General features: G+C 38.3%; 1 protein-coding gene and 1 pseudogene across 3 annotated transcripts in view; one reads left to right on the forward strand and one right to left on the reverse strand.

Annotated features, from left to right (window-relative positions):
* Positions 1 to 23,305, forward strand: part of dclk1b (doublecortin-like kinase 1b) — a 48,955-nt gene that overhangs the window by 15,186 nt on the left and 10,464 nt on the right. For 2 of the 3 annotated variants that reach the window (XM_027160513.2, XM_027160512.2), the window contains exons 4-9: positions 10,470 to 10,569; positions 11,597 to 11,713; positions 18,014 to 18,108; positions 20,359 to 20,446; positions 21,629 to 21,798; positions 22,873 to 22,992. In XM_027160513.2, coding sequence (XP_027016314.1) covers positions 10,470 to 10,569; positions 11,597 to 11,713; positions 18,014 to 18,108; positions 20,359 to 20,446; positions 21,629 to 21,798; positions 22,873 to 22,992 — 690 coding nt within the window. Of the gene's footprint in view, positions 1 to 10,469; positions 10,570 to 11,596; positions 11,714 to 16,724; positions 17,150 to 18,013; positions 18,109 to 20,358; positions 20,447 to 21,628; positions 21,799 to 22,872; positions 22,993 to 23,305 lie in introns of those variants that run through there. The other variant, XM_027160514.2, reaches the window with a different exon arrangement.
* Positions 1,927 to 2,075, reverse strand: LOC113651786 (annotated as a pseudogene).

Below are 23,305 nucleotides of genomic sequence, written 5' to 3' on the forward strand. Positions count from 1 at the left end.
TAGTGAAGATAAATAAAGATTTTTGACATATAAGGCAACGTACGAAGTGAACTATGTGGAACAAGAGCCAATGGTAGACATACAACACCAACTCTTGATCAAACAGGACACAAGAGATTCATGATCATATGACATGCAGGGGCTGATGGGTAATGTAGTCATTTCAGCCTAAGCTAAACTGGATAAGCATAGGGCAATAATAATAATAATAATAATAATAATAATAATAATAATAATAATAATAATAATAATAATAATAATAAATAAATAATAATAATAATAAGGAATTCTGTGTTTTTTAAATTATTAAATAATAATAATCCAACAATTTATTAAGCATTAATAATTAAGCGGCAATGTCAAGTATATGTGCTGTCAAGTTCTCACTGAACTCTCTGTATTTGCTTAAAGAAGTGGCTGTGGGATAAATCCTCAGGAATTGAGCAGTGTTTGCTAGAAAAAAAGATTGAAGTTCTAACAGCAATTAGTTTGGAGTTAATTTGGCGTTTCGTCAGAGTCTGGGAGCAGATGCTGAATTTCCAACATCAGTAGTTTAAATTAATGGATGGATCAGTTGATTGTGTATTTGTGTAGTGTGTATTTCGTTAATAAACTGAAATAAATGCTGTGGAACAAATTAAGAGCTCCATGTATTAGAAAGAAAGTCTAATAATAATAATAATAATAATAATAATAATAATAATAATAATAATAATAATAAGAAGAAGAAGAAGAAGAAGAAGACGAAAAATGGACCAGTCCTATGAAATGTGTACAGAATAAAAGAATTTGATGACAGTTTATTGACTTTATGATTGTGTACTTGATTAATTGTTTCTCTATTTACCTGCAAGACTTAATTAAACTGTGAGAAATGGGAAAATTTATGAAACCCTCGACGATTACGCCTTCACTAAGGAAAAGCCTCATGATTCTGTGTACAGATTTCAAGTGTGAAAAACTTCTTTACACTCTTCTAAGATTTAAATTAAAGCTGATCTGATTGTAATATAAGAGCTGAATTGAACTGAAAGCCCGAGTGTATATAGTAAAAATGTTGTGTGTGTGTGTGTGTGTGTGTGTGTGTGTGTGTGTGTTTAGTCAGAGCCTTTTAATGAAAGGTTTGCTTGAGGCACTTTCTGCTTGCTGTGAGAGTTACGGCAGTTTAAACGCTCGCTGTCGGCCTGCGTAATGACTCGATGAGCCGTGAATGAGCCAAATGTTGGTCAGGTTCATGCTCCTGGCTCTGGTTAGTGTTCGCAGTATATCTCTTAACGACTCTGGACATTTTCATGAACGCTTCTTTCCTTCATTTCCTTTTAAGTAGGGACAGCTGCTGCATTTGCTGCATCCAGACTGCACTCTTAATGTAATACAGAGTCATCGTCTGTGTCTAAGTGGGAGGGCAGATCTTAGCAGCCGACTGTAACTTAACTCGGACTATGGCCCTTCTTCGAGCTTGCTCTTGTCTGTTTTTATTTGTGACCACACATCATGCCAAAAGGATATCGGTATTTAAAAATATAAACACTGAATATCACAAAATTGGTCTTTATTAAATGAAAGTGAAAGTGACATACGGCTAAGTACAGTGACCCATACTCAGAATTTGTTCTCTGCATTTGACCCATCCGAAGTGCACACACACACACACACACACACCGTGAACACACCGTGAACACACACACACCGTGAACACACACACACCGTGAACACACACCCGGAGCAGTGGACAGCCATTTATGCTGCAGCGCCCGGGGAGCAGTTGGGGGGTTCGGTGCCTTGCTCAAGGGCACCTCATTAGTGGCCGGCCTGAGACTCGAACCCACAACCTTTGGGTTACGAATCAGACTCTCTAACCATTAGGCCACGACTGCCCCCCATTAGGCCACGACTGCCCCCCATTAGGCCACGACTGCCCCCCATTAGGCCACGACTGTCCCCAGAAATTATGCAGTCGATATTCCCGCATTTGGGGAATTCGCAAAGGTCAGCACAGCCCGATTGTAATGGCCGAACCTCGCTTTGGGCAAACCACCTCCTTGATCATGGTATTGCCCCTGCCAGGTAAATAATGCACTTTCACACAAGCAAGAGTTATCACAGCCATGAGTGTTGTGACATTTCATACACATTGTGGCCAAACATTTAGTTTATTTTAGTTCTGAGAGAAGAAATAGTCCCTGAGGAAGAAAATGCAATGCTCACTTTATAGTACACCGGTTAACAAGCTCAGATCGTTGTTCATTCCTGTTAAAGGTGAAGTCGTGGCCTTATGGTTAAAGAGTTCAACTCCTAACCCTAAGGTTGTGGGTTCCAGTCTCGGGCCGGCAATAGCACGACTGAGGTGCCCTTGAGCCAGGCACCGAATACCCCCCCACCCCCCACCCCAAACTGCTCCTCGGGTGCCACAGCAAAAATGGCTGCCCACTGCACAGGGTGTGTGTTCACGGTGTGTGTGTGTTCACTGCTGTGTGTGTGCACTTTGGATGGGTTAAATGCAGAGAACCAATTCTGGGTCACCGTACTTAGCCGTGTGTCACTTCACTTCACTTAAAGCTCCTCACAGTAAAAGTGCCGTCTCTTCTTCCTTTTCATCTGCAGAACTTTCATATCTTAAGTTTTTTCTTTAAGTTCTATCCCTGAAAAGTCTGCTTTAATTAATTCATGATAATATAAGCAAAAATCTAAATTAGATAACTAAGTATTTTTTTTAATTATAAAAAATACGTAGTTATCTAATTTAGATTTTAGCATCCATACATTGTGTCACCTGACAGTTTTATTAAAATAAATAAAATTAAATAAATAAATAAATAAATAAATAAATATATATATATATTTTTTTTACATTTAGCTTTAGACTAACCATGTTTAAAGAATTACACTACACATTATAACGCACTACACTGTGTTTGGTTATGACCAATAAAATGTATCCCTTAAAAAAACGACAATAAATCACTTGTGGACTTTAAGATTTCTTTAGTTATTTAGATAATCACATCAATGTTTCATATTATATCAAGTTCTAAACAAGATGATGGACTTTTATTTTTAAACCTTGTTGCACTTATCTCTACTGAGTGTTGTATTGTGTGGCCAGTCCATAAATATTGCCATATAAGGGAACAATTTCTTAATATTCTTCAGCATTAACCTTTCTTTATGGTTAATTCAGGATGGATGAGCTAGACAAGATTCTTCAGTGGGATGAAGAACAATGGATAGTTCACTAAAATTCGTTTAACAAAACCACACATACAGTAATGCACTTGTGCTCCTCTTTAGATTTCTTTAGAACATTTCCTAAATCGGCGTCTGTGAATATCCAGATGGTGTCAGGTTTATATTCCTATGTGAATTCAGCTTCAGACTCCATGCACAGATATATTGTTAAAAATGAGTAAATAAAGACTGTGTTGCTCAGATGGTGGATGCTGGGAGTTAGCGCGGGGAGTCTGGTGTGTGTGTGTGTGTGTGTGTGTGTGTGTGTGTGTAGATGCTGCAGATTGATGTTCCAGGACCCAGCAGTTGCTCCTGACAGCCGAGTCCGGGCTGCTGCTGTGTCTGATCTGACAGTAAGCGGAAATCAGTGGTCCCATCATATCACTGTTCTCCGTCGGTGTGCCTTCACTGCCCTTTGCTTACGTAAGCAGGGATTAATGATCTAATATGAAACAGAACAGCATTTTAATACACTGCAAGACCTTCCATTGTTCCACACAGGCTGCTCAGGTGCTTGTTCAGTATCTTGCCATTTCGTGACTGGACTACTATAGCCCACTGCTAGTAGGTTTACCTCTGAATGCAATTTGTCCTCTGCAAATGATCCAAAATGCCATGGAGTGACTTGATTTTACTTGCATTAGTTCTCGTACACCAACCCAACGCTGCGTTCCCTCCACTGGAATGGACCAGCTCCATCTTACCTCAAATCTCTTATCATTCCTCACACTAAACCTCACTTCTTCGAGCTACCAGCACTGCTTGACTGGTCGGTAGGTAGGTAGGTAGGTAGGTAGGTAGGTAGATAGATAGATAGATAGATAGATAGATAGATAGATAGATAGATAGATAGATAGATAGATAGATAGATAGATAGATAGATAGATAGATAGATACATACATACATACATACATACATACATACATACATACATACATACATACATACATACATACATACATACATGAGGAAAATCTGACCTTTCACTTTTTGTACAAAGCTTTTATCACAAATATGATCACAAATATGCTCACTTTTTAATAGGGAAATATAAATAATATTTAATATGTAATAATAATAATAATATTTATTTAATAATTTTGAACATTAAAAATTCCAAAAACCTCTATTTATTTTCAAAATCAAAATATTCTAATAAGTACTCAAAGGTATAATTTGACCCATTTTATATTACAGATTTATCTTTAATTTTTTATTCATTTAAGAAACTTTTCATGTTCTGATATCGTCACTGAGCCAGAGCTAAGCTACAGTATCTGCTACTTTATGTTGTTAACTGAAACATGGCTTGATCCTTTAAACCTTAGGACAAGAATATAGTCAAACCAAGCATCTGATCAGAGGAAGTTAAAACACAGAAAATCTCTTATCTAGATTCAAATGTCTTCGTGAAAAAAGCATGACAGAAAAAGAAGAAATGCGTTTTGTCTTTGTTAACGAGATGTAAATGTGGCTTGTTTTTAGTTTTTTTTTTCTCTCTTCCAATTTCTGCAAGAACACAAAATGTGCCAGGAGTCTAAATACAGAAACATTTTGCATTTTGGGGCAGTTAAAAAGTTTCACGAGAAGAAAGTTCTGGCCTACTTTCCTACTTTCTGATTTATTTACTTACTTATTTATTTATTTAATTATTGATGTGGGTAAAAAAAACACAGAGCTATGAAGTTGCTTTCCTGCCAGAATGAGCTCTATAGAAAGGAAATCGTCGGTTTCTACTGTACATATTTATTTATTTATTTTTATCTGGAAACATGCTTTCAACCTAAATGTCATTAACACGGTACGATTTCAGTCACGTACGTTTACTTTTGACAAGAGATTGGCAAATACTGATGTCTACAGATATTTACTCCAGCTTATCCTTTGTCAGCTTTAGTAGTGATTTGTATTTAAGAAACAAAAGAAAAACAAGAAGAAGAAAAAAAGGATTTATTTCTTGCACAGCTCTTGTCTTTGTTTACATGCATGACTTGTTCACATTGTCAGGTTACACTCAACTCTGATTATAAAATGCAGACAGGTTAAACTCAAAAACCAGAAATCACCAAAAAAGACAATAGATTGAAAATGGGAACATGGAAGAAAATGTTCTTAATCTTCTAAAAAGCAAAAAATAAAAAAACATCTATTTGTGGTTTACAAACCTCAACTGGCCTTTTGTCTTCCTGTTTATTTATTTATTTATTTATATACATTTTTTTCTAAATTTGATTTATTTTAAGTTCTTCCATCAAATCCAAAAGCCTAATTCTAACTAATGTAGAATAAAACCTCTCTACAATACATATATATTTACTACAATGAGAAACAAACAGGTTACTTCATGGAAAAACTAAATTGTCAATAAATATTTCCAACGTGGATGTTGGATCCAAAAGGCTCCCAGGATGATTTTGTTTTCCTGCTTCATTGCTTCTGTATCTAAAGGTGTTTACAGGAAACGCCGCTGCAGGAGCTCCATGTGATCTCCGCTGCCTTTCTGCTGCTCATCAGTGCAATTGGAAACACTTCAGAGAAGCTCAGATATGATGATTACTGAATACATAAAAACACCTGAGAAAACAGGGATTTATTACCAGTACAAAGTCTGAAAAGAAAAAAAAAAGAGACAAAAATAAGTTTAAATTTTGAGACTAATCTCAAGATCATTTCTCTATTACACTTGTCCTGGATTTATTGGCATATGTACTTGTACTCATGTCAGTTTTAGACATTTGTCTCTCTAAATTTGTCCTTGGATTCAGAGATAATAAAAATAAGTTTTTGTAATGTATTTTTTTTTCTTCTGTTTATAAGCTAACAAATAGAAGAAGTAGCTTCTTTTATATAACAACCTAATTGTTAAGGCAAATTAAGACAACTAATGTTGGGGAAATTGGTTTAAAAAAAACAAAAACAATAGAAATTTAGAGTGTCAGTAATCAGACTTTATTGAAAATGCAAGAAAATCGAAAGAAATGTGTCAGTACAGATCTGACTGGAATATTTAAACAATTCTAAAAGTCCACTTTTTTTTAATCACACCTCATTTCCTTATTCTATAATTGTGGTGAGAGGCCAATGAACGTACTTTTTTTTATGTTTCACTTAATTTTGTCTTAATCATACTTTATTACACGCTGATTTGTTCTTTTTTTAAATATAAAGTATAAACAACAACATGAGCATCAATAACTTCTTCACGTTGCTGTGTTTGAGGACATTCACAGTCCTTCAGAATTCTGCCACTTATCCCGTTGTTTTTTTAACCTGACTGCTAGAAACCTGCACGATCTTTTTTTTTACGAGGATCGTTTCTGAACTTTGTTGATCAAAAACATTTGTCAGACAAGCTGGGTGTCTTCATGGATAAAATTCAGACCCAAATGCAGGAATTGCTGAAAAACAAAATTTGTTACATAAAAACACGGGGCACGGTGGATTAGTGGTTAGCACGTTCGCCTCACACCTCCAGGGTTGGGGGTTCGATTCCCGCCTCCGCCTTGTGTGTGTGGAGTTTGCATGTTCTCCCCGTGCCTCGGGGGTTTCCTCCGGGTACTCCGGTTTCCTCCCCGGTCCAAAGACATGCATGGTAGGTTGATTGGCATCTCTGGAAAATTGTCCGTAGTGTGTGAATGTGTGAGTGAATGAGAGTGTGTGTGTGCCCTGCGATGGGTTGGCACCCCGTCCAGAGTGTATCCTGCCTCGATGCCCAATGACGCCTGAGAAAAAGACAAAACAAACACAAAACGAGAAACACTGAAAAAAAGAAAAGAAAATCGAAACTAGGCAAAACAACCAAACACAAAGAAAAAACAAAGACTAGGATTAAGGAGACAATTAGAGACATGAGGAACAGTAATTTTCCAACTGGTAAAAGAGTTACCATGGGCCAAATCAGGTTGAATACTGATTATACACATTTAATCGTTCTTAATCCATCAGATAAATACTCTATATTATCTGAAGTAATGGTTTTGCTTTGAGAACCTTTGACTCGTTGAGTCCTGTTTTCACTTGGACTACCTGCTGGGCTTAAATACGGTACTGGAGTATACGTATTGTCACAACAAGCCTTTAATTGAGCACGCAGGCTAGTTTAAATCCTGAAGCATTGTTATTATCTTTTGTTGAACTGCTCGACTCAAATTCTGTCTCACTTCTAAATCACTTTATATGGAAGGGTCTGAAATATAAAATCTCATGATGGGATGTAGGAACATTATACCTAATATTTTTGATAGAACATTGTTGAAATTTCCTCAAGTATGTGTACTAGTCTGCTAGCTTACAGATGAATCGTCACTGAATTCAAATTGGAGTCTCTTTGGATCAAATGCAAGTATTTATGCACTTTCTCTCACTCAAGAGCAGCCTATAAAAGTTTAATACCGTTTTTTAGTTATGATCTCCTAGACTGGAAGCATCAAGTCTTCTGTAGGAGTCAATGCTCCAAAATATGTATTTAAGTAACACGATAAGCCCTGGGATGTGCTGCTCTGTCCTTGGGTTATGTCAATTATATGTTGAAGTGTTTCCACTTCTAGCAGCAATTAATTGAACAATGCTTTTATTTAAAGAAGTTCACATTATACTTTTTTATCCATTTATACAGTAGTTACCTTTAAGGTAATACATTAAAAATGCATGTTTTAAAAAATGTTTTAAAAGTCCTCTGTAATGAAGACATTTGGAAATAGTTTGTAAATTTATTGTACAGTATATGTTATGAACCTGGATTTTATATAGATCACATTTTTTTTTTTTTTTTTTTTGGAAATTGCATACAACTTGTCACTTGTGGAAAATATATTTTTTCCGTTATATCCACTAGATGGCGGCATTTTAATATGTAATCTCCCATTCATGCTGGAAGCCCACACCTTGTAGAAGATATGCGCACTTCAGAACATCAGCAGAATAATTAAAAATGACTGTTTTTATATTAATCTTAGTGTCAGTGTGACTGTGTGGAGTGACACATGTGGGTCCTCTGGTACATTCGGTTGCTGTTTTGCACAGTTCATTACAATCCCTCATATAACTGCTGCTATTATATTAAGTGGTTGTTCCTGTATTTACACATGTTCTGTAGAATCTACAGTATGTACTCTGGTCGGTGCTGCTTTTGTTTATTATCTTGTAGTGTATTGTATTGTTTGTTTGCACTGTATTTTGTCCTGCATTGTTTGCACCGGGGCTTAGTGGTTACCACGTTCGCCTCACACCTCCAGGGTCGGGGGTTTGATTCCCGCCTCCGCCTTGTATGTGGAGTTTGTTCTCCCTGTGCCTCGGGGGTTTCCTCCGGGTACTCCGGTTTCCTCCCCCGGTCCAAAGACATGCATGGTTGGTTGATTGTCATCTCTGGAAAATTGTCCGTAGTGTGTGTGTGAGTGAATGATTGTGTGTGTGTGTGCCCTGTGATGAGTTGGCACTCCTTCCAGGGTGTATCCTGCCTCGATGCCCGATGACGTCTGAGATAGGCACAGGCTCCCCGTGACCCGAGGTAGTTCGGATAAGCGGTAGAAAATGAGTGAGAGAGTGAGTGAGTGATTGTACCAGGTTGCACAGTTGCACTTTATGTGGCTAGGACTTACTTACGTACTAAGTATTTAGCTCTGTCTTTGTTTTATGTAGCATCCTGGTCCTGGAGAAACATTGTCTCATTTCACTGTGTACTGCGTCAGCTATATATGGTTGAAATGACCATAAAAGCTTCTTGACATGACTTGATACAACTTGTCTTGACACGAGTGATTTGTTGCTCTGCTTGTATTTGGTCTTTTGGCTGTACAGATTTTTGTCACAGTATATAACTGCGTCTGAAATCCTCAGTTTATGTGAAGTGTATTAGAAAGTCCAGTTCCAATGTCTTATGTGCTCGGTTTTTATTCAGATAGAGCTTTGTAGCAGATACTTTCCGGTCCTGTTCGTTCCGACAGCTAGTATTTTTCTGTACACCTGCCTGCAGATTTCTCAATATGTACTAAACAAATGAGTACTTTACTTCATCATAAATGACTCTGGCCAGGAAATCAGGTACAATTGACGATACATCATGTGAGCTCCCAGTATGCACCAGTGTTAACAAACTTTTCTATTTTTCCCATAAGTGGATCTCTGTCTTGGTACATACAGTATGTCTCAACTCTCAACTCAACTGGTTGGCTAATCTTGACAAAATCCCCATTGTAATTGCGATAGCTCCTTTATCTCTGATAACAAGCTTCTCCCTACATGCTGAAGGAAAATTATTGGAGTGTTTATAAAAACTTCTTCACTTCAAATATTGTCATTTATTATTACCATATACAGCCGGTGTTCAGTATATGATGCTACATGATCCTGTACATGTTCAGGTCCATGATGCTCGATAAAACAGAATTGATTACACTGTAGACCAACACAATACAGTCATAACATTTGCATACATATTATTTTACTGGATAATATTAACTTCTGCACAAGACCTCAGACCTTATCAAAATCCCAGGCTTGGCATAAAATTATTATTATTATTATTATTATTATTATTATTATTATTATTATTATTATTAGTAGTAGTAGTAGTAGTAGTAGTAGTAGTAGTAGTAGTAGTAAGGAAAAAGAGTTTGTATTTCACACATGCTGTAATGTTGCTTTATATTGTCACTATACACTCACCATCACTCACACATTATTTCTCAACACTATTAAGCGAACTAATCGGATTTGCTGCTGATTCATTCTGGTGAAGGTCAGTGATGACGTTCACCACAACACACCCGATTGGATTGGTCTCTCTGTCTATCAGTGTCCTTATCCAAAATCTACTATTTACTATTCCAGCTCACACATTTGTCTCTGATGGCGTTAATATCACCATTTCTGCTACGACGTACTGTGGTAACTAAAGTCAGACACAAATACAGGGCATTTATTAAAAATAACAAAACAACAAACACATGGAAACACTGGGGAAAACTAGGTGACTGAAATACAGAATAAACATAACATGGAGAACAAAAAACAAGCGGGAGAAAACAGGAGACAAATGCAGGGGATGAAAGACAAGCACACAAACACACAAGACAACAGGGACGGTCGTAAAAACATTTCACTGCAAGTCGTACGGTGTATGATTGTGAACGTGACAAATAAAAATTGAATTTGAATAAACAGATGTATCGAAGATTCTATGTGATCGTCGCTGATATATATTAATGATCGTTAGTAACAAAAGTCTCTGTGATGTTTGTAGCTGACGTGTCTGCAGGACTTCTTCGGGGAGGATGACATATTCATCGCATGTGGACCAGAGAAGTTCCGTTACCAGGATGACTTCCTGCTGGATGAAAGCGGTAAGTCTCTGTTCATACAATCACCAACAGAAGGCTGACAGATGCAAGTAAAAAACCTGATGATGGGCCTGAGCAGGGTTGTTGTGACTGAGCAGGGTTGTTGTGACTGAGCAGGGTTGTTGTGACTGAGCAGGGTTGTTGTGACTGAGCAGGGTTGTTGTGACTGAGCAGGGTTGTTGTGACTGAGCAGGGTTGTTGTGACTGTGCAGGGTTGTTGTGAGCCACTGACACAGCTTTAATGCACGTGGCATCGAGCCTCAAGATCTCCTCCGCACTCATGATCACATTCCTTTAAAAGATATTCCCTCATTTTATTTTTTTTTATTGATTGCGGTGAAGAACACAGTCTAAACCATCACTCTGAAAACCACTCAGGTGTTTAAGTAGGTTGAAATCTGATATTGTCAATGTGAAGCCCACCGCATTTCATCTTCATTTTCACACTTAGTTAAAGACATCTTGTGACCTGTAGATGGGGGAGGAGTCATCATGGAAAAATAAGACTATGCCCATCAGGATGGGGGAAGTCGTGGCCTAATGGTTAGAGAGTTTGACTCCTAACCATGGACTCCTAAGGTTATGGGTTCGAGTCTCGACTGAGGTGCCTTGAGCAAGGCACCGAACCCCAAACCCCCCCACCCCCACCCCCCAACTGCACCCCAGGCGCTGCAGCATAAATGGCTGCCCAATGCTCCGGGTGTGTATTCACTGTGTGTGTGTGTGTGTGTGCGTGTGTGTGTGTGTGTGTGTGTGTGTGTGTGTGTGTGTTCATTGCTGTGTGTGTGCACTTTGGATGGGTTTTTTTTTTTGCAAAAGTGACTCACTTTATGGTGCAGGGTCTTTATGTGTAGTATAGAAATATACTAAGTAAAATGGACATGGCTTATCTTAAATGATACAGTATCTGCCTCATGTTCTCTCTCTCTCTCTCTCTCTCTCTCTCTCTCTCTCTCTCTCTCTCTCTCTCTCTCTCTCTCTCTCTCTCTCTCTCTCTCTTTCTCTCTCTCTCTCTCTCTTCCACTTTCAGAATGCAGGATGACGAAATCGCAGTCTTACGGGCGGCTCTCGTCTCTGCAGGGTCGCTGTTCTCCTCGCAGTGGAGGTGGCTCATACAGAAGCAAGTCTCCGGTTTCCAACAGCTCAGGTAGGAAACACCAGGTTGCCAGGGCTACGAACTGAAACAATAAATAAAGAATAAATAAACTCAGTACCAAAAATGAGCTCAGTACTAAAACTCAATCCATCATCCCAACTGAGGTGTCCAGTCTTATCTAGAAAGGCCATTGTGCAGGTTTTCGTTCCAAACAGACCTGTCTTGACCTGATTCCTGGTTAATTAATTGATCTTGGCACTCAGCGGATGCAGATGCTGGTGTAGCTCCAGCTTGTTTGGAGTAAAAACCTGCAACCATACCGACCCTTTATAGTTTTGGATCAGTTTTGTTCTCAAGTTTTGGAATAAATAGTGGATAAATGCAGCTGCCCGGCTTGATTTCAACCTGACAAGGTTCTCGCATACCACCCCACTGCTGCGATCCCTCCACTGGCTTCCGGTAGCTGCACGCATCAGATGCTGGCCTACAAAGCCAAAATCGGACCAGCTCCCTCTTACTTAAAAGCCCTCATCACTCCTCGCACTGCACCCCGCACCCTCCGATCTACCAGCACTGCTCGACTGGTTCCACCATCTCTCAGGGTAAGAGGCAAGTATACTACAAGACTCTTCTCTGTTCTGGCACCAAGGTGGTGGAATGAACTTCCCCTAGAGGTCCGGACAGCCGAGTCACTGGCTATTTTCAAACTTATTCAGGAAACACTTCAACTAGCACTTATTTCCTTATCTTTTGCGTTTAAAGAAAAAAAATTGACATTTTTTTCATTGTAACTTTGAACAATTTTTTTAAACTCATGGTATCTTAAGTATGTAACCTAGTGAATCAGCATTAATGTATTCAATGCTAGAGATTTATGCACTTATGTACGTCGCTCTGGATAAGGGCGTCTGCCAAATGCCGTAAATGTAATGGGGAAAACAAATAAACAAAGAAAACAACTTTTAATTATAGTTAAAAAAGAGATGAGAGGCCTATTGACCATCAGATATGGAACATGAAAATACACTGAGACCTAGAAACTAGAAGGTCTGGAATCTGTTGTTGGTGGTGGTGGTGCTTGGTGGCTAGTTGCTGTTGGTTGCTGATGGTGGTGGAGGGGTTTTTCGGCTGCTAGTTATTGGTGGTGTAAATAGTTGTTGTCACTAGGAAAATGACTGCCAAACTCATTTAGCAGCTTTTTTAAAGTGCTATACCCCTGTAATGACCCCAGTCTCAATCAGCTTTATCGCTCTTGACAGAATACGTGGCAGAGAACTTCTCTGAACACATTACATTTTAAAAGTGGCCAGCAGGGTGATATTAAAACAAATCAGCTCCTGTTCTTATGAGCTTCATTTTGTAACATTCAGCAGTAGAAGGACTTTTATAGCCCATGACTAAATCTTTTTATCAGATTATACAGTAGACAGCAACTCCGAACACATTCACTGACCCGGGGGGTGATATTAAAATATATTTGATCTCCTGGTTATTATTCCATTGTGTACTAGAAAAATATGAGTCATCACGTCTGTTGTCGCCCTTTCCACAAAACATCTGGTGCTAGTTAATCTTGCATGGTGCCGCAACCGGAAGAGCGAGAACTTATTTCTTGGCTTGGGGTTCCAGCAGGACCTCCAGGTTATGAGTCTGTCTTTCAAAAAGCCGCAACCAATCACTCACTCCGAATCCCTAATGACAAGCCTGGAGAACAAACACACTGCAGCGAGCCTCGTTCTCGGAAAAGTCCAGCCGAGTTCTGTGAAAAGGTGTTGTGACTGCTGATGAGGACATGTGGTGATCTGATTTGGGCCCTTATCAGTGTAGATAAAGTGTGTGTGTGTGTGTGTGTGTGTGTGTGTGTGTGTGTGTGTGTGTGTGTGTGTGTGTGTGTGTGTGTGTGGCATTCTGGCTGAGTCAGAAAATAGGAAGAAGTGGCAAACACTAGGCAAACAGATTAATAGTAACTATTATTCACCCCCCCCCCCCCCCACACACACACACACCCAAGCCTGAAGTATGATTCATTGTTTATCGGTTGTTTATGTACCTGTACATTATTACATTATTACAGCAGGAACAAAATGATGGATCAAATTAATCTGATTACCAAAAACACAAAAATAAACACGACAAAACCAAAAACACAAAAACAAACCAGGAAACGTAACAAAATAAATTAATGGAGTTCTTGGTGGCTTTTTGCAGTGCAAGAATTTCAGTTGGAGTATCTCTTAAAGAACTTGAAGATATTTTGGGATTTTCACAGACAGTTCTTCACAGTTTATACACAATGGTATGAGAAATAAAAACCGGCAGTTTATCCATGATGAGCACATGAGCTCAGAGGAAAATATCCAGACTGGAGCCAAAAGACAGGACGGCTACAGCATTATAGCTAAATTACTCACCCTTGTAAAAAAAAGAAAAGCAGCTCAGAAGACATCAAGTCGAGTCTTTATGATTTCAGCAGCAGTTCTTTTGCTTTTGTGCATAACGTGACATGATGCATTGTTGAACCTGCTTGTGATTGTGTGTAGCAGCATGTTTGTGAGATGTGAGAGCTCTGGAAATCTGTAAGGAGACTTCTGTAAGCTCATTCTATGGTTGACCAGAAAGAACCAATCAGATGTAATGTCTTGTGTTAGATTTGGCATATTTCCTCAGATCAAATTCAGATATCAACTTCAAACAGACATTTAATAAACATCACCAAAATGCCTGGAGAACCTTTGGATATGAGTCATTACTGTATATCCCTCAACTGATTCCAGGTCAAGTAAACACATACAGGAGTTATGGCTTAGGAGACGCGCGATCGAGAGACGAGAGAGAGAGAGAGAGAGAGAGAGAGAGAGAGGAGAGAGAGAGAGAGAGACAGAGAGAAAGAAACGAGAGAAGAGAAAGAGGGCGGAGGGGGAGCGAGAAACAAAAAAAAGAGAATAAAGAGATCGAGGAGAAAAAGAAAAAGAGAGAGAGAGAGAGAAAGTGAGAGAGCCTAGAGAAAGAGGGAGAGAGAGAAAAAAGAGAGAGGAGAGCGAGAGAGGGGAGAGAGAGAGAGAGAGAGAGAGAGAGAAAGAAAGAGAGAAAGAAAGAGAGAGAGAGGGAGGCAGAGAGAGAGAGAGAGAGAGGGGAGAGGGAGAGGAGAGAGAGAGGAGGGAGAGAGAGAGAGAGAAAGAGGAGAGAGAGAGAAAGAGAGAGAGAGAGAGAGACAGCAGAGAGAGAGAAGAGAGAGAGAGAGCAGCAGAAGCTCTTCTCCCTCTCTCTCCCTCTCTCTCTCTCCCTCTGTCTCTCTCTCCCTCTCTCTCCCACCCTTTCTCTCTCTCTCTCTCTCTCTCTCTCTCTCTCTCTCTCTCTCTCTCTCTCTCTCTCTGCCCCCCCCCCCCTCTCTCGTGGGGCTTTTGTAGTCCTTGTGGCATTGCGTGGGTGTTTTGAATGCACCACATTTGCAGCAGCAGACTTTTTACAGCTCCGCTCTCAGATGGTTGATGCGGTTTGGAAATTGAAATCCACTGCAGCCCTTGAGAGAATAAGACTGGCGTTCGGATATGTTTCCTTTTACTTTTCATATCAAATCACTCAGTTCTTTGGAAATCAAATGCAAGCAGCTTACACTATGTGCTACATGCCAAATAGTACTGTTAAGGATAAATGTGGCTTTCAGATGTGTTAATGTAGTGGTAGTGTAATAGAAAAACCTTCCACCAATTCAGAGTAGATTCTTAATTAAACCATATGACAAGATCCTGAATGTCCCAAATTATTCCGTAAGCATTTAATCCAAGTGACCAGAGATTTTTGCGGCATGCAGCGATTAGGGGAATAAAGATCGTTTGGTTAGCGTCATCTCTCTTAGCCTGAAACTGGCATCTGAAGTTTGTTTTATTGGATTCACAAAGCAAATATTGTTAGAAGAAGAAGAAGAAGAAGAAGAAGAAGAAGAAGAAGAAGAAGAAGAAGAAGAAGAAGAAGAAGAAGTGTATAATTTAATAGCTGAGGGTTTGGAGAACAGTGGCCACATACTGTATCTCCATGGTTGGGGATTTGACTCCCGCCTCCACTTTGTGTGTGTGTGTGTGTGTGTGTGTGTGTGTGTGTGTGTGTGTGTGTGTGTGTGTGTGTGTGTGTGTGTGTGTGTGTCCTCTGGGTTCTCCAGTTTCCTCCCCATTCCAAAGACATGCATTATAGCATCTCTAAACTATCTGTAGTGTGTGTGCCCTGCAATAGGCGTTCTGTTCGGGGTGTACCAGTGCCTTGTGCTCCACGTCTCCTGGAATAGGCTCCAGGTTCCCAGTTACCAAAAGTTATACATTGTGTAGAGGATAAATGGATAGATGGATGGATATATGGATGAGTGGATGGAGGATATTCAGTATATTTAACGGTTTGTGGACAAATCATATTCATTAGCTTAACCCACTGGGCAAATAAAAGTGAACTGCTTTGTGTAACCCTGTGTGTTTCCTCAGGGTTCTCCAGCTTTCTCCTGCCTTCAAAAACATGCCAGAAGGTTTAACTGGTTTACATAACTTACCCCTAGTTGTGAAAGTCTGTTCTAGTGCCCTGTGATGGAGCGACATCCAGGCTGCTGCAGGTCATGATAAAATGTTTTTAGAAAAGGATTGAGTGTGGGTTTGGATATGTACTGTAGTAGCAAATGTACAGCGCTTAGTTAAAAGTTAGCACAACTGCTTGTTTACACACACACACACACACACACACACACACACACACACACACACACACACACACACACACACACACACACTACAATCACACTTTGTTCTGGAGAAATCATAGTGTGTTTTCTAAGCTGAAAATAACTTGATGTCTTGCTCATGCATCTGAACTTCTGCTGAATGATGCTGAAATAGAACAGCAAGATGATTCACTGTTGGCAGATAAACAATCTCAATGATTTTAGCTTGTGTGTGTGTGTGTGTGTGTGTGTGTGTGTGTGTGTGTGTGTGTGTGTGTGTGTGTGTGTGTGTGTGTGTGTGTGTGTGTGATTCAATTTGATTTGTTTTGCTCCCTAGTTTAGACATGGAATTATAAAAGAAAAGTCTTTTTTTTTTGTTGCAGTCAGGACTGACTCATCGATCTTCTGCGCTTTCAGATGCAGTTTCACTTTGCAGCATTTTAAAGTTTCTCAAATCCAATTCAGGATTTCTCATCACCTACAATTCAATTAGCTTTGCACTGTAATAAAAAAATGATTACATCTGCCAAATCGATGCTAGTTAGCCCGTGATGACATCATGTCTACCGTTAATAAGCCTTTATTCGGCAGCTCCTCCTCCTGCTCGGACGTCAGGCTCACGCAGGAGGAGGAGGAGGAGGAGGAGGAGTGTGCGGTCATTCAGCGGATCGACTCATTCACAGAAATCTAACACACACAAGCACATGCACGTGTGCACACACACTCGGAGAACATGAGCTCAGCAGCTATAATACTCTGCTCCAGCGACTCGCTGCACTGTGGATCTGGTAAGATTATATCATATCGTCTTACCTACAGTAAGAGGGGAAAATTATTGGTTCAAAATTCAGCTATTTTAGGATTTTCCTCTATTTAATTAGAGCTTTCGGATTGTCTTGTTGTTTTAAAGGTTGTAATATGAATATAGCTTGACTTTATTAACATGCTGCTTATTTTATATTGTATGCACTTTAACAATTCCCTGACGTTTGCTATCTTGCCCTCATGTGTGTTATGATAACGGTTATACTATATAACATTTCAGTTGGCTTACTGTTTCCATCAAATATTCTCACTATGAACTAAACTATTCTGACATGTTACGAAAACTTTTTGTGAGACACGTCAGCCTTATGTTTTGTTGTTACAGGAACAGCTACAACCCCCTGAAATGTCTTATTCGCTTTATAACACAGCGATTTGCCGATTCGTTAACGAAGGAACGTGTTTGACGTTGCATCCGCAAAACAGATTTATTGTAAATACTTATGTTAAAACAGTCGCTGTCTCAGGAGATGCTGTCCAAATAAATAAATAAATAAATAAATAAATAATGTGACTCATCATCTTTCCCAGAAACTGCAGATACCTTCGTTCTAAATTGGAAAACTTAGTACCAGCTTAATTTTATGAGACAGCAAAAAATTGTCCTGACAGAAAACTTCAATAACAATATCAACAATTCTAGAAATCTAGAAAAAAAACGTTACGACACTACAGCCAGCACTATCCGAATCACTATATAGTCAAAACGAATAACTCCGGTAGGCCTGAAGGTATAAATAAGATTAGAGTAATCAGGAGTGCTGTGTTATAAGTGAAATTAAATAATGTCATGTCATGATCTGAGTGAATGAATCTTCTGTCCTCAGCTAATGGAACAGCAGGCAGTCAACTGTCTACGCCTCGCTCAGGCAAGTCCCCGAGTCCGTCTCCCACCAGTCCGGCCAGCCTCAGGAGACGGCGGGTAAGAGACAATTGTTTAAAAAGATAGATATATACAGTAGAAATAGACTGGTGAAACACTAACCAGGAAAATAAAAGGGTTGTGATGATTAGCTGAGTTGATGTACAGTACATGTGCTTTCAGAGATTAAGCGATGTTAGAATTTAGCCAGACTGATGACTTCCTTCACATATAAACCCTCTCAGATCCATCGCAGACATACGGGCTATTTAGCTATTCTGTTGAAAACATGATATGGACATGACTGATGCTATTCTTACTAAAAGTTACAGTATAGACAGAAGTCCATTCAGCTGTACTAGTAGAAATGACTTTAATTAGATGAATTAATTCTGAACAAAAACAGGGTAATATATTGCATACTAGTAATAAGTAGTAAAATAAATGAATAGTTATTACACAGTTATTACACAGTTTTCCTATCTGTGTGTTCCCCTGAGTGACTAAGTAAAGAAGTGAGAAGTAAAAAGTTAGAACCAAAATGTTTGAATAAGCCAAACGAAGCTAATTTTTTTTTTTCCACAAAATTTAAACCAGCAGATTTTCTCCCTACACACATTCATATGGTGATCACACGTACAGTATAGTAACGAACATCCTGTCCTACTTTTTGGTTAGAATGACTCGCATACTTTATTTTTCATATCGTCTCAATAATGCCAATTATAAAAAAAAAAAACAACTCTGATTTTTATTTATTTATTTAATTCATTGTTTTATTTCTTTCATTGTGTATTATGTCTCTTCTGATCATTTCTTTAAAGTGTCTATCAATATTCTAGCATTCATTTCCCCCAAAAAATATTACTTAAAAGATAAAAAAGGCACTCACATATACTGTAGGAAGCCATGTTATTTCACACCTCTGTTTCCTTTCCTATAAACATACAAAACATGGACGATTTGCAGAACCTTTAACGGTCCTCCTGATTCCTGCTCTGAATAGCAGGCGTATCCGATGCTCGTATCGCGTTATTCTTTTATTAACTCCACGTACGTATATTATACATTTAGAGAACAATTTAACGTGCACACATAACATAACGTATTAAACAGCCGTTTGGAGTTAAAGCTGCCGTGTTGTTTTAAGCAGTAGTGAGTAAACACTGGCATGGTGTGAGCGCAGGAAGCTGTACTGAGCTTCACTTTACCGTACAGTACCTGCTTCGCAGATGTTATTCTTAGCACGTTTTGGACAGAGCGTTTCTATGGAAACTGCTGTTTTTATTCCTACAGCGTTTCTGTCCTGTACCTTATACACAGCAGCAGGAAGTGTAAGGAACTCCACTGTGTTAGTGTTTCAGGGCTTATGGTCATTTTGCTGCTGCCTACAGGGTAACCGGGCTGCTGTACTTGAACCTGGGATTCTGGTCAGTCTTTATTGGTTATGGGTTGTGTTTTTAAGGCTGTGGAACACCCATATTAACACTTTGGCTCTTTTCCCAGATGCCTCCTGTTTTTATTGTGTTCATGTTCAGTATTGAACGTCTTTGTCATGTCTCACTTCACAGCGGTGGTTAATATAAAGCTCATATTAACGTTGACACTCAGGGTTGTAAGAATTTGTAGTTTTCATAAGTATTTATGTGTCTGTGTAGCTCACTAGGAGAAATATATTCCTATATAAAACTTAATTAACTCAAATGTTTGTATCTTCAAAGTAAATGCTGATATCAAACCCATTTCTTCTTTCTGAGCAATTTTGCCCCAAGTCCTGGTTCATAACATTCTAAAATCTGAAGGTGTTTATCTTTAATCACTAAAATTCAGTGTAAGGTTATCAACAGAGGGACAAACACACGTCTCACACTGAAGGCCAAAAGAGTCCTGACTCATTATAGACCAGACTCACAGACAGAACATTGTTTGTTTATTTCTACTGATTGAAAATGTCCCAGAAGTCCATTTCCATTCCGGTGGTAGATTGAACGTAAGTACTCTCGTAAAAAAAAAAGTTATCAACTAACCCAACCTAAACATCTTTCAATCATTTGAAATATGAAATAAATCTTTTTGGGAATTGGTGATTATATATTGAAGACATTTTTTAAGATTTTTAAATTTAACAAATCACAGACCAAGTAACAGAAAATGGCGTAAATCTGCAGCAGCTAGTGATAGTTTAGACTGTTTATAGTTTGTTATGCACATAATGCAAATGTGTTATGTGATTCAGCTGTTTTTATTTCACTCTATTATGCTCTAAACCATTAGAAATATGTACCCATTCCCTCACTCTGTGTTTGTCAGAGCTCCCAGCACAGCGGCTCGTCTCTCTCTCTGGCTTCTACTAAAGTGTGCAGTTCCATGGATGAAGGTGATGGTCCTGCTAGTGAAGGTAATATCTTAAGTTAACAACTGAGTCTGTGATTCAGCTTTGAGACCAAGTGTAATCCTTTAGGACATTTAGCAGACACACTTATCCAGAGCGAATTGTATTTTATACAACTGAGTAATTGAGTGGACCCAGCAGTGGTAGTTTGATGGAACTGGGATTCAAGCTCACAACATTGCAATCGGTAGTTCAACACCTTAATCACTAGGCTGCCACATTCATCATTAACCATTATGTGACTGGCAAATCATTTAAAATGTAATGCATACCAATTCACTGCTAAAGTGAAACAGAGGTTTATAAGAGATTAGCTCGTAGCACAACATTCTGATGTTTATTATTTGTTCCAAAAGCTGTACGTGTGATTACAAAGCTTTTCAGCACTGTGCTAAAATAATGCAGTTAGCATAAGTTTCTTTAATAACCTTCGATGTTAGTATGCGTTTTACTAATAAAACATAACATTCACCTCAGTAGGGCTTAAAGATATGGTAACAAAATTCTCGTATAATCAAAAAAGAGAATTGAATTAGCATTGCATTAAGGCTAACTGAATTTACAGCATTAATTAATTAGGACATTCATGATAACATTAATAAATCATAACTAAGCATAATCAGGACCACCGATATGGAAAGATTCACACATTGTTATACAGGTTTAGATTTATCTATGACGAAATACAGCCACTGTAGCAAATTAGCCATGGTAGTTCTTTGTTGACATGGAGGTGTTTGCTAGCTTTACTTAAAATTAGTTAGGATGTATTAGTTATTAGCAGTTTTTCATGAATTAATGCTGAAGTGCAACATCTACAATACGTGATACCATCAGAATAATTTAGAAGTGTTTTCACTGGATACATATGAAGTTTGCAAAAATGATATACAGCATACTAGAAAATGTCAACTTGCCTTTGGTTTTTGGGTGAAGTCAGAAAAAATAACTCTTTTGTATCTAAAGATAAATAAAATGCGTATAATAAGGAGCTAATTTTTGCAATAATTCTCCAAAACAATCTCATATCTAGACAATATTTAAAGGATTACAAAATATCTAAAGAATAATTTGGTATTACTGTATGACACCTAGTATCACACCAAAGGGTGTACAAACTTTTGCAGTCGTGTATACTTTAATGCCCATCCACAAGCTGGTCTATGATTGAAATGTGATGTGTTGTAGCTGAAGTGGTGGAGGAAGGCCCTCAAGTTCCTGCCTCTATAACTGAGAGATACAAGGTGGGGAGGATGATTGGAGATGGAAACTTTGCAGTGGTGAGAGAGTGTGTGGAGAGATCCACGGGCCGAGAGTACGCGCTCAAAATCATCAACAAGGGCAAATGCAGAGGCAAGGTGAGAGACGGAGACTGGAACATCAAATCACTAGAATGATTCCTCGCTCTTAAATGTGTTCTAAGGATACTATGACTATGGCTCTCAAAGTTGGGTCCTTCATCCCAGTCATCATATCTATTATTGATACATTATTGTTTATTAGCTTGTACGATTAATTACTTAAACCAAATCTCATATAATTAATTAATTACCTTATTAATGATCTGAGCTTGAATCTAATTTGAATAAAAAAATTTAATCTTTGAGTGGACTGGTCAGGATTTTTATAATTGCGGCAAGATGAATGTCACGATTTGTTCATGATTTGATTCGACTCAGTTCATACTGTAACACTGGTTTCATGATTCGATTGGTTTCAATTCTCAAAATATTCTGAACAAATTTTAATGAAGCAAAATATATTTATTTATTTATTTATTTATTTATTTATTTATTTATTTATTTATTTTATTATTTATTAGCAATGTGAAGTGATTCTTGTCTCTATTTTTGTCTGTGTCAAATTACATTCATTTGCATTAAATGAAAAGATTTCTAATAAGGATTTATTTCAATTAATAACTTTCTTTTAAAAAAAATAATACAGTCAGAAAGTCTCCCTAAAATTGATCTGTCTCTGAAATACTGTTGAATTAAAGCATCATTATTTTTGTATCAGAATCTGTGGCATTTTAGAAGAAATACAGTAGAGCTCCAAAGTCGGCTAAACTGTCCGGCTTCAGCAGCATCTCTCTCTCTCTCTCTCTCTCTCTCTCTCTCTCTCTCTCTCTCTCTCTCTCTCTCTCTCTCTCTCTGTAGGTTGCAGAGGCACAGGGCTGAACGAGAGCTCTATTTACCCTTATAACATAGCTCACACACACTATACAGTGGATATTAAAATCAACAAATTGGCACCCCAGGTTTTCAAGCAGTGCAATTGCATTAGTAATTAATAATTAATAGTATGTTGATCTTTATGATATGAATCGCACCTGAATCACATTTTTTTCTGTCACAATTATTTTTTTACACCCCTTCAAGGCAGTCTGATGATTTCTAACAGTCATGGATGGATGTTGTGTATGTGCACAGGAACACATGATCCAGAATGAGGTGTCTATTCTGAGGAGGGTGAAACACCCCAACATAGTCCTGCTGATCGAGGAGATGGACACCTACAGTGAGCTCTACCTGGTCATGGAGCTGGTCAAGGTAACAAATTACATTCCATGAAGAACAATATACAGAATGCTCATTGAATTTAATAGTGAATTTCATTTGTATTCGAAATTTGTTCACTGATGCAAGAAATACTTGAATTAATGTAATTTTGTTCTGAGGCTGTATGGCATTTATACGGGTTTTAGCTATTGTATTCTGCCTAATACAGAAGCTCATTTAAACATATTATTTAAAATATATTAATTATAATTATATTTTGCACATATTATAAGTGCAGAATTAAAGCAAATATAAAAATATTTGAATTATATGGTATTCACAATGTGATCTAGCATAATCGGGT

The sequence above is a fragment of the Tachysurus fulvidraco genome, chromosome 11 (assembly GCF_022655615.1).
Source record: "Tachysurus fulvidraco isolate hzauxx_2018 chromosome 11, HZAU_PFXX_2.0, whole genome shotgun sequence".
Classification (NCBI taxonomy): domain Eukaryota; kingdom Metazoa; phylum Chordata; class Actinopteri; order Siluriformes; family Bagridae; genus Tachysurus; species Tachysurus fulvidraco.